Source organism: Cetorhinus maximus, unplaced genomic scaffold, assembly GCF_964194155.1.
Source record: "Cetorhinus maximus unplaced genomic scaffold, sCetMax3.hap1.1 HAP1_SCAFFOLD_1177, whole genome shotgun sequence".
NCBI classification, from domain to species: domain Eukaryota; kingdom Metazoa; phylum Chordata; class Chondrichthyes; order Lamniformes; family Cetorhinidae; genus Cetorhinus; species Cetorhinus maximus.
Window position 1 is genome coordinate 20001 of NW_027597119.1, and position 12003 is coordinate 32003.

Genomic DNA, 12003 nt, shown 5'->3' on the forward strand with positions numbered 1-12003 from the left:
TGTGTGTCTCTATCTGTGTGTGTGTCTCTATGTGTGTGTGGGAGCTGCAGTATTTACACTCTGTTCTCGGGGACTGGGGTAACCTGCAGTCAGTGTTGAGTTGTGTGTGTGTGTAAGAGTGTGTGTGTGTAAGAGTGTGTGTGTGTAAGAGTGTGTGTGTCTCTATGTGTGTGTGTATCTGTGTGTGTGTATCTGTGTGTGTGTGTCTGTGTGTGTGTGTGTGTGTGTGAGTGTGTGTGTATCTGTGTGTGTGTGTGTAAGAGTGTGTGTGTGTATCTGTGTGTGTGTGTCTGTGTGTGTGTGTGTGAGTGTGTGTGTATCTGTGTGTGTGTGTGTATCTGTGTGTGTATCTGTGTGTGTGTGTCTCTGTGTGTGTGTGTGTAAAGATGTGTGTGTCTCTGTGTGTGTGTGTGTGTGTGTGTAAGAGTGTGTGTGTGTATCTGTGTGTGTGTAAGAGTGTGTGTGTCTCTATCTGTCTGTGTGTGTGTGGGAGCTGCAGTATTTACACTCTGTTCTCGGGGACTGGGGTAACCTGCAGCCAGTGTTGAGTTGGTGAGTTCACCGTGTGAAGCCTGCGCGTCCTGCCTCGAATGGCGGACCTGGGAGGTTGGCCTGAGTAAGCTGATGTCGGCCGTCCCCTTGGCAACCTCAGAGCGTTCTGTCCCACACTGCCAACTGGGGCAAAGAGGCCCCCGCCATCCCTCGCTCGACACCCCCCCAGCCCGGAGGGAGTTGCCTCTGATCTGACTGATGTCCTCTCTCGCAGGGAGCTGTTGGTGGACGAGCCTTTCTTCAATGTCCCGTCTGTCATCGAGGAGCTCAGCAGCGAGCAGGTCCTCACCACCGAGCTGGTCCCTGGCTTCCCTTTGGATAAGGCCGAGGGACTGGATCAAGAGACCAGGAATGAGGTAAAGGAAGATCCCATTTGGGAGCGCAGTCGGATAGGAATGCAGGAGCAGGCGGAGGCCATTCGGCCCCTCGAATCTGTTCCACCATTCAGTGTCGCTCACCATTCTACCATTCAATTAGGCCTTGGCTGATCTGTACCTTAACCCACCTTGATTCCATGGGCCTCAATACCCGACAATGAATCATGGAGTAGAGTTATACAATGACGCAGAACAGAAGGAGGCCATTCATTCCATCGTGTCTGTGCTGGCCCTTTGAAAGAGCGACCCAGTTAGTCCCACTCTCCCCCGCTCTTTCCCCCATAGCCCTGCAAACTTTTCCCCTTCAGGTATTCATCCAATTGTCCTTCTGGAAAGTTCCTATTGAATCTGCTTCCGCCGCCCTTTCAGGCAGCGCCTTCCAGATCACAACCACTCGCAGCCTGAAAAAAAAATTCTCCCCTCAGCCTCAACAGCTTTTTGCCGGGGGGAGAGAGTTCTGGATTTCCACTCGCCTTGGTGTGAGGAAGTGCTTCTCCCTGAACAGCCTGGCTCGAATTTGAAGGCTCTGTCCACCTTATTCTGGACTCTCGAGCCTGTTCCGCCATTCCATAAGATCACAGCTGATCTGATTGCGGCCTTAACTCCACTTTCCTGCCTGTCCCTTTAAACCCTAAACTCTCTTGTCGATCAAAAAAACATCTGTCTACCTCAGCCTTGAATATATTCAATGATCCGGCCTCCACTGCTCTCTGGGGGAGAGAATTCCACAGACTGACCACCCTCTGAGAGAGGAAATTCCTCCTCCTCTCCGTCTTAAATGGGAGACCCCTTATTTTGAAACTGTGCACCCCCCTCGTTCTAGACTCCCCCACGAGGGGGAAAACATCCTCTCAGCATCCACCCTGTCAAACCCCCCTCAGAATCTCAATCTTCTAAACGCCAATGAGTATAGGCTCAACCTGTCCAACCTTTCCCCATAAGACAATCCCTTCATCCCAGGAATCAGCCGAGTGATCCTTCTCTGAACTGCCTCCAATGCGAGTATATCCCTCCTTAAGTAAGGAGACCAAAACTGCGCACTGTACTCCAGGTGTGGTCTCACCAATGCCCTGTACAGCTGTAGCAAGACTTCCCCACTTTTATATTCCATTCCCCTTTGCAATAAATTACAACATCCCATTTGCCTTCCTAATCACTGGCTGTACCTGCGTGCTAACTTTTCATCATTCATGTACAAGGACACCCAGATCCCTCTCCATTTAAATAATATCCTGCTTCTCTATTCTTCCTGCCAAAGTGGACAACCTCACATCTTCCCACATTATGCTCCATCTACTCATTTTTTGCCCATTCGCTTAACCTATCTATGTCCCTTTGCATAGGGGAACAGGTGGGGTAGTGGTAACATCACTGGACGAGTAACCCAGAGGCCCCAAGCTAATTCTCTGGGGGACATGGGTTCAAATCCCACCACGGTAGCTGGTGGAATTTAAGTTCAACTAATAAATCTGGAATATAAGTTAGTCTCAGTGATGGTGACCATGAAACTATCATTGGTTGTTGTAAAAACCCATCTGGTTCACTAATGTCCCCGTTAGGGAAGGAAATCTGCCGTCCTTACCCGGTCCGGGCCTACATGTGACTCCAGACCCCAAAGCGATGTGGTCGACTCTTAAAATGCCCCCTGAAATGGCCGAGCCACTCAGTTCAAAGGCAAAGACTCTTTATGTCTTCCTCACACTAGCTTCCTTACCTATCTCTGTTCTCCCTCTCCGCACAGATCTGTGCCAATATCTTGAGGCTGTGTCTGCGGGAACTCTTCGAATTCAGGTACATGCAGACCGACCCCAACTGGTCCAACTTCTTCTATGATCCACAAACTAGGAAGGTATGTGCCATCTGAAGGAGGAGGTGGTGGGGGGTGTGAAGAATGTTAGCCATTATACTCCAGGCCCAGAGGCCTGCTCCAGGCCCTTGACCCTGGGTTGGGGATTTGGGGGAGTGTGTTAGTGTTCATACTCCAGGCCCAGAGGCCTGCTCTAGGCCCTTGACCCTGGGCTGGGGATTTGGGGGACTGTTAGTGTTCATACTCCAGGCCCAGAGGCCTGTTCTAGGCCCTTGACCCTGGGTGATTTGGGGGAGTGTGTTAGTGTTCATACTCCAGGCCCAGAGGCCTGCTCCAGGCCCTTGACCCTGGGTTGGGGATTTGGGGGAGTGTTAGCGTTCAATCAGTGACTCGACAGAGGCCTGCTCTAGGCCCTTGGGCCTAGGGGCTGGGTTTTACTCGTTTCCGACACTTAAAATTCTTTTTATCTGCTGGAATTTGGCAAATGTTTGTTAGTGGATGAGTCGCATCTTGGAATCTGCCAGCACCAGCAACCTAGGCATGTGGGAGTTATTGGGAAGAGGGGTTTAAATTTCATATGTTCCCCAGGCGGCATGAAGTGCACTTCCAAGGGCATTAACCCACAGCGGGACCCCTTTTAAAGAGGAAGTCTCCCCATCAGGGACCCCTTTTAAAGAGGAAGTCTCCCCATCAGGGACCCCTTTTAAAGAGGAAGTCTCCCCATCAGGGACCCCTTTTAAAGAGGAAGTCTCCCCATCAGGGACCCCTTTTAAAGAGGGAGTCTCCCCATCAGAGACCCCTTTTAAAGAGGGAGTCTCCCCATCAGAGACCCCTTTTAAAGAGGGAGTCTCCCCATCAGAGACCCCTTTTAAAGAGGGAGTCTCCCCATCAGAGACCCCTATTAAAGAGGGAGTCTCCCCATTGGGGACCACTTTTAAAGAGGGAGTCTCCCCATCGGGGACCCCTTTTAAAGAGGGAGTCTCCCCATCAGGGACCCTTTTTAAAGAGGGAATCTCCCCATCAGAGACCCCTTTTAAAGAGGGAGTCTCCCCATCGGGGACTCCTTTTAAAGAGGGGGTCTCCCCATCGGGGACCCCTTTTAAAGAGGGAGTCTCCCCATCAGGGACCCCTATTAAAGAGGGAGTCACGATCAGGCACAATCTCCAGCGAATAGGTTTAGTTGTCCTGTCTTAAGGAGTGATCGGGGTTAGTGACGGGGAAGAGTGAAGAGGTGATCTGGGAGGGAGGGAGTTACGAGGCTGTCTGGATGTCTATGTGTTGTCTCCCCCTGCTCCCTGCCCTTGCTGCTTTGTCACATGAGAGGGTGGGGTTGGAGGGTGGGGAGTGGGGTTGGTGTGGGGGGTGGTGGTGTACTATATCCAGCGCCATTTCGATCAGATTGTGAACCCTGTGTCTTTTCTCCCAAGGTATCCCTGCTGGACTTCGGAGCAACGCGGGAATTTGATAAGGCATTTACAGATGAGTATATTGAGGTAAAAAGGGTCTCTGTTTGTCATGAGACTCAAAATGTGGCAAACAACAAGGAAGGTAGTACGGACTTCAAAAAAAAACACCCCTCGCATTTCTACAGCTCCTTTCATGACCATTGAACCATCCCCCAGTGCTTTACAGTTAATGTGGCCTCACGTATAGGGCGGGATTTGCTGGCCCTGACACCGGCGGGCATTGTCACGGGCAGGGCAGGAAAATTTCCAGAGCCGTTTAGAAGCCAGAGGCTCTCCAAATTTTCCCATCCCACCCACGAAAATTCCCACCAGGGCCGGGACCAGAAAATCCCGCCCATGATGTCTAATGTTAGAGGTGATTCTGGCGATTGGACAGCACTTAGCGAACAATCCCGAGTGCGCTGAGAATGACACTAACAAACAATTTAAGATGATCAGTCGGATTCACGATGTGGCTCACTTATGCTTGCTAGAAGCCACGTATATTCATGCACAGAGACCTGTCCTCTGCAGACAAAAGGAACATGTCCAGGCATCGCGCCCTTTTTGAATAGACAAAGCATGGGGAGGGGAATAGTTCCCTGGTGAGTTCTCCATGGCAACGCTTGGACTAATCAGGGTCAACTTGCCAACCAATCAGCACCCTCTCCTCATGCAGTATAAATTGCAAAGGGAACGGAGTAGAAAATTAGGGAAGTCTTGCTCAAATTACACAAGGCACCAGTTAGACCACATCTAGGATACTGTGAACAGTTTTGGTCCCCTTACCTAAGGAGATATACTGGCATTGGAGGCAGTCCAGAGAAGGTTTACTAGGTTGATCCCGGGGATGGAGGGATTTTCTTATGAGGAGAGGTTGAGTAGGTTGGGCCTGTACTCATTGGAGTTTAGAAGAATGAGAGGAGACCTTATTGAAACATATAAGATTCTTAGGGGGCTTGACAGGGTAGATGCTGAGAGGTTGTTTTCCCTTGTGGGACAGTCTAGGACCAGAGGGCATAATCTCAGAGTAAGGGGTCACCAATTTAAACAGAGATGAGGAGGAATTTCTTCTCTCAGAGGGTAGTGAATCTGTGGAATCCTTTACCGCAGAGGGCTGTAGATGCTGGGTCCTTAAGTATATTCAAGGCTGAGATAGACAGATTTTTAATCAGTAAGGGAATCAAGGGTTATGGGGAAAAGGCAGGAAAGTGGAGTTGAGGATTATCAGATCAGCCATGATCTCACTGAAGAGCAGACTTGATGGGCCGAATGGCCTCCTTCTGCTCCTACATCTTATGGCCTTAAGTTGTTGCTTCCATTGAAATGTTGACGTCCTTGCATTTGTCCTGATGGGTGCAAGACGGGCAGCTACAACAGCACGCCTCTCCTTCCACCAATAGCCCAGCTCTGCACTGCCAAGTGTAAGACTCTGTTAATGGAGGGGGCGTTAGGTGGACAGGGACTGATAAAGTTTGACGGGAGGTTTTGGTGGGAAGGCTGAGGAGACGGGGGCTGCGTTACAGGGCGTCCGAGTGGCTGTGGCAACATTCCCTTTCCCTTTCACGGAGCTACGGGTTTGCGGATGGCAGAGGCCCGGGAATCTCCCCCCGCTCTCACCGCCCCGCCATTGGCGTGTGTGCTGGAAGGGGTTTGCAGGTCGGTGACCTTGTTGACCTGTTTGGCCCACCTGCTGCAGCCACCGAGACCTGGGGTGGGACTCGAACCCGGGACTTGTGGCCCAGAGGCAGCCATGCTACCCGGTGTGGGCCTCGAGACCTCCCTCTGAAGGAGGAGAGGCACTCTAGATTGAACAGTTCCATTTTGCAGGAACAGGGAGAGACCTAAGGGATGTATGCACACAAAATGTTTGAAGGCAGCAGGATAAGTTGAGAGAGAGAGAGTCGGGGAGGCGATGGCGCAGTGGTATTGTTGCTGGACTAGTAATCCAGGGTAATGCCCCGGGGACCCGGGTTCGAATCCCACCATGGGGCAGGTGGTGAAATTTAAATTCAATAAAAATCTGGAATTAAAAGTATGACAATGACCGCAGTGACAATGGCGCTGGACAAGCAGCCCAGAGGGCTGGGTTAATGCTGTGGGGGGCATGGAAACCATTGTCGATTGTTGTAAAAACCCATCTGGTTCACTTAGGGAAGGAAATCTGCCGTCCTTACCTGGTCTGGCCCACATGTGACTCCAGACCCCACAGCGATGTGGTTGACTCTTAAATGCCCCCCCTGAACAAGGGCAATTAGGGATGGGTAATAAATGCTGGCCTAGCCAGCGACGCCCACATCCCACGAACTAATATATGAAACAATCTGTTGAGGAAAAAGCCAAATCGGACCCTGGGCTTTATTAATAGAGGGACAGCAACAGAAGGTTATGCTGAACTTTCCTAAACCACTGGTTAGGCCTCAGCTGCTGGCGTATTGGGTTCAATTCCGGGCACCGCACTTTGGGAAGGATGTCAAGGCCTGGGAGAGGGAGATTGACCAGAACGGGACCAGGGATGAGGGACTTCAGTTAATGCGGAGAGACTGGAGTAAGCCGGGATTGTTCTGCCTCCTCAGAGAAGGTTAAGAGGGAGATTTAATCGAGGCATTTATTACCCATCCCGAATTGCCCTAAGTTCAGAGGGCATTTAAGAGTCAATTGCATTGCTGTGGGTCTGGAGTCACATGTAGGCCAGACCGGGTAATCGTGAAGCGGTAAATAAGGGGAAACTGATTCCAGCGCTCATGTCTCACCTGAGCCAAGGCCGCAGGCTTCTGGATGCCAACGCCTCCAGGATTGCCCTGGAGCCTCCAGGAATCGAAGATTAGCCTCCAGGCCGCTGTTGGGGAGGACGGAGGGCTACGAACGAAAGAAAGACATGTTTAAGTGATTGGTCATATGTTCCAGTGGGCTCCTGGACTGACAATCATCCAATCAGGCAACAGAGAGTCTGCTCGTCCACCAATGGGCCAGCGGGAAGGCGGGGCTTTGGGACGATTGGCATGCCTGGCGGCCAATGGGGTGACTGCGGGGGTGGGGCAGTTGGAGGCCAGCTGGTGAAAGCTCCAGGAGTGCGTGCGCCCCAGCCAGAGTTGGCAAGTCGGTAACACCGGAACAAAAAGGTACGGAGAGGCCCGAGTCTGGAGGGAAGGGGCCACACTTGGAGATCCGGTGCACCATTCTGCGCTCCATGTTGCACAAGAGAATATAGAGGCACTTGGAGAAGATCTTCTTTTAAAAAAAAAGATTCACAAAGACGATACCAGAACTGAGAGGTTAGAACGGTCAGGAAAGATTGAACAGGCTGGGCCTCTTGTCTCTAGTAGAATGACTAAGCCCTGACCTGATCGAGATCTTTAACACTATGAAGGGGTTTGATAGGGTAGACGTGGAGATGGCGCTTTCCACTCGTGGACAAGGCCAGAGGCCTGAGACCATCAAGATCAGATAGCCTCTAATAAATAAGGGGAGATGGTGGCGCAGTGACAGTGGCGCTGGACAAGCAGGCCAGAGGGCCAGGTTCATGCTGTGGGGGCCTGGGACATGCCCCTCCCCCACCCCAACCCGCACACTCACCCCATTGGTCGCCAGGCATGTCAATCCTCCCAGAAGTCCCGCCTTCCCGCTGACCCATTGGCGAATGGGCAGACTCCTTGTTACCTGATTGGATGATTGTCGGCCGAAAAGCCCACTGGAACCAATAATTTAACGTGTTTCTCTTTCGGCTTTATCTCTCCATGGACATGGGAAGCCGGTGGAATTTAAATTCAACTAATAAATCTGGAATTATAAAGCGAGTCTCAGTCATGGTGACCATGGCGACCATCATCGATTGTTGTAAAAACCCCATCTGGTTCACGAATGTCCCCCTTTAGGGAAGGAAATCTGCCCTCATTACCCTGGTCTGGGCCTACACGTGACTCCAGACCCCACAGCAAATGGGGTTGACTCTTAACTGCCCCCCTGAAATGGCCCTAGTGAGACGCTCAGTTCCAGGGCAATTAGGGATGGGCAACAAACGCTGGGCCTGGCCAGCGATGCCCACACACACCCCACGAAAGAGTAAATTGGGGAAAAAAAAAAATCCAATTGTGAATTCAGGAGATGTTTCTTTACCCAGAATCTGGTGGAACTCGCCCTCACGGGGAGTTGTTGAGGTGAATAGGATTGATGCGTTTAAGGGGGAAGCTGGATAAGCACAAGAGGAGCGGAAGGATATATTGGTGGGGTGAGCTGAATAGGGGCTGGGACGAACAGGAAGGGAGGGACCAGTTTTCCAACAGTGGCGAAACAGAGTCTGTTTGTCAGACTGGGCCCCTGTCGATCGAGTGAACGGTTAGGGTTACAGTTACATAGGAATTAGGGGCAGGAGTGAGGCCACTCGGCCCCTCGAGCCTGCTCCGCCATTCAATAAGATCGAGGCTGATCCATATGTAACCTCGACCCCACATTCCTGCCGACCCCCGCTAACCTTTCACCCCCTTGTTAATCAAGAATCTACCTACCTCTGCCTTAAAAATATTCAAAGACTCTGCTCCCACCGCCTTTTGAGGGAGAGAGTTCCAAAGACTCATGACCCTCTGAGAGAAAAAAATTTCTCCTCATCTCCGTCTTCAATGAGCGACCCCTTATTTTTAAACAGTGACCCCCCTAGTTCTAGATTCTCCCACAAGAGGAAACATCCTCTCCACATCCACCCTGTCAAGACCCCTCAGGATCTTAAATGTTTCAACTAAGTGGCCTCTTACTCTTCTAAACTCCAGTGGATACAAGCCTAACCTGTCCAACCTTTCCTCTTAAGACATCCCGCCCATTCCTGGTATTAGTCCAGTAAACCTTCTCTGAACTGCTTCCAACGCATTTACATCCTCCCTTAAACAAGGAGACCAATAGTTGTGCGGAATCCACTTCTCTTTACGTGACCGCGGACCCCAGACTCTGATTTCAAAAGCATCAAAAACGTTTGTGTCTTTTTTTAATATTTTGCTCAGATTTTTTTCCAAACTTGTTTGATCATGAGGTGAGATTCTTAGACACTAGGGCGTAACCAGAAGAAAGCTCTTCCCCTTGGAGCTCAGAGCCTGAGAGTAGCCCCGAATGATGGGATGAAGGTTCCCCCTGGCCTGGAGGCTGTTGTGAGCTTTCAAACCAGGCTCCATGGGACATGGGGCAATAGAGCTAGAGAACCTGCTCCACAGGAACGGGGGGAGGCCATTCAGCCCATCGAGCCGGTTCGATAGGAACAGGGAGAGGCCATTCAGCCCCTGGAGAGATATACTGACACCCTTAATATTTGCAGTGACATTGGATACCACAGGCTCTGTATCTCACCCCGTGCTGTACCTGTCCCGGGAGTGTTTGATGGGGACAGTGTAGAGGGAGCTTTACTCTGTATCTAACCCCGTGCTGTACCTGTCCCGGGAGTGTTTGATGGGGACAGTGTAGAGGGAGCTTTACTCTGTATCTAACCCCGTGCTGTACCTGTCCTGGGAGTGTTTGATGGGGACAGTCTGGGAGTCAGTGTGAATGGTCACTAACGGAGATTCCTTGCCCTTTCCCAGGTTATCCGATCAGCCGCTGACCGGGATCGGGAGGCCGTGCTGAACAAGTCCATTGAGCTGAAGTTCCTGACCGGCTATGAGACGAAGGTAAAGCCTCTGAACTGCTCAGTGCCCCCGGTTATACCCGGAGCTGCAAATTACAGTCAACGGGACCCAGTCCTGGGCCAAATCCAGTGTCAGCACCCGGCCCGTCCCCGGAGTGCAGCCCCTCCCCCACCCCCAGCCCCACCCCCTCCCCGGAGTGCGGCCCCTCCCCCTCCCCCGTAGCCAGAGTGCGGCCCCTCCCCCTCCCCTGTGGCCGGAGCGCGGCCCCTCCCCCACCCCCAGCCCCACCCCCTCCCCGGAGTGCGGCCCCTCCCCCTCCCCCGTAGCCAGAGTGAGGCCCCTCCCCCTCCCCCGTGGCCGGAGCGCGGCCCCTCCCCCGTGGCCGGAGTGCGGCCCCTCCCCCTCCCCCGTAGCCAGAGTGAGGCCCCTCCCCCGTGGCCGGAGCGCGGCCCCTCCCCCTCCCCCGTGGCTGGAGCGCGGCCCCTCCCCCGTGGCCGGAGTGCGGCCCCTCCCCCTCCCCCGTGGCCGGAGCGCGGCCCCTCCCCCTCCCCCGTGGCCGGAACGCGGCCCCTCCCCCTCCCCCGTGGCCGGAACGCGGCCCCTCCCCCTCCCCCGTGGCCGGAGCGCGGCCCCTCCCCCTCCCCCGTGGCCGGAGCGCGGCCCCTCCCCCTCCCCCATGGCCGGAGCGCGGCCCCTCCCCCTCCCCCATGGCCGGAGCGCGGCCCCTCCCCCTCCCCCGTGGCCGGAGCGCGGCCCCTCCCCCTCCCCCGTGGCCGGAGTGCGGCCCCCTGACCCGCCCGCATTACCGGGAGAGGGACGCAAATCAGATGAGGAGTCAGATGGAAACCCGGACCGGGCAGCCCGGAGTCCGGTCCGGACCCGGACCGGGCAGCCCGGAGTCCGGTCCGGACCCGGATTGGGCAGCTTTGGGTAAGTGAGAAGCCGTCATTTCCTGAGATGGGATTGCTGGGTTGGGCAGCAAGGAGCACAGAGCAGAGGGGGAGCGGACCAATCGGAGCCCGGTATTAATTTGCCACCCTGACCCCTGACCCCGGTGACCTTCTGTCGGCAGGTGATGAAGGACGCTCATGTCGACGCCGTGATGATCCTGGGTGAAGCCTTCTCCTCCGCTGAACCTTTCGACTTTGGCTCCCAGACCACGACTCAGCGCATCCATGGCATCATTCCCATCATGCTCCAGCACCGCCTGACCCCGCCCCCCGAGGAGACGTACTCACTCCACCGCAAGATGGCGGGCACCTTCCTGGTCTGCTCCAAGCTGAAGGCCCGCATTGCCTGCAAACCTATGTTCGAGGAGGTCTACGGGCAATACTGGCACGGGGCGCGGGCGGGTAGGATAGAGGTCAAAGGTTAAACTGGGGTCAAAAGTGTGGCTCGCTGAGCCTCCCTTTTCCTAATGCCCGTAACTCTCGCCCCTCCACTGCCCCCCCCCCACCCCTTCCCCCATCCCACCTCAATCGCACCCATGGCCACAGATGTGTGACGACTGAAGGGAACTCAGTCGGGTCACGTCCAGCGTTCCACCCAGCCAAGGGTTGGCCAGAGACGGCGTTCGGAATACTTGACCCCTTTTAAATCAATTCTAATGGCCCCGGCCTCCATTCGGCTGCAGCTGCTGCCTGGGAGGGGAGCTTGTGTGGGGAAGCGGAACAGCACATACCAACCATGGTGACAGGCCATACTCTAACGTCGCACACTTTAATTTCGTGAAGCTGTTCCCTTTTCATTCAACAAGCAATGTGAGGGGATTTGGGTTCATTGGGATGGTGTAGAATGGGAGTGAATGGGAAGGGGTTTAGGTCCATTGGGATGGTGTAGAATGGGAGTGAATGGGAAGGGGTTTGGGTCCATTGGGATGGTGTAGAATGGGAGTGAATGGGAAGGGGTTTGGGTCCATTGGGATTGTGTACAATGGGAGTGAATGTGAAGGGGGTTGATCCATTGGGATTGTGTAGAATGGGAGTGAATGGAAAGGGGTTTGGGCCCATTGGGATGGTGTAGAATGGGAGTGAATGGGAAGGGGTTTGGGTCCTTTGGGATAGTGTAGAATGGGAGTCAATGGGAGTAAATGAGAAGGGGTTTGTGTCCATTTGGATGGTGTAGAATGAGAGTGAATGGGAAGGGGTTTGGGTCCATTGGGATGGTGTACAATGGGAGTGAATGGAAAGGGGGTTGGGTCCATTGGGATTGTGTAC

The 12003-nt window shown here is 53.6% G+C and overlaps 1 protein-coding gene across 1 annotated transcript in view; it reads left to right on the plus strand.

The window, feature by feature from the left end:
• The window catches only part of LOC144675822 (atypical kinase COQ8A, mitochondrial-like), a 28648-nt gene extending 16928 nt beyond the window's left edge, over window positions 1–11720 (plus strand). The window contains exons 9-13 of the mRNA XM_078536393.1: window positions 767–908; window positions 2671–2778; window positions 4164–4229; window positions 9743–9829; window positions 10860–11720. Of these exons, the coding sequence (XP_078392519.1) occupies window positions 767–908; window positions 2671–2778; window positions 4164–4229; window positions 9743–9829; window positions 10860–11162 (706 nt within the window). The 3' untranslated portion in view covers window positions 11163–11720. The remainder of the gene's footprint in view (window positions 1–766; window positions 909–2670; window positions 2779–4163; window positions 4230–9742; window positions 9830–10859) is intronic.
• The last annotated feature ends 283 nt before the right edge of the window (window positions 11721–12003 follow it).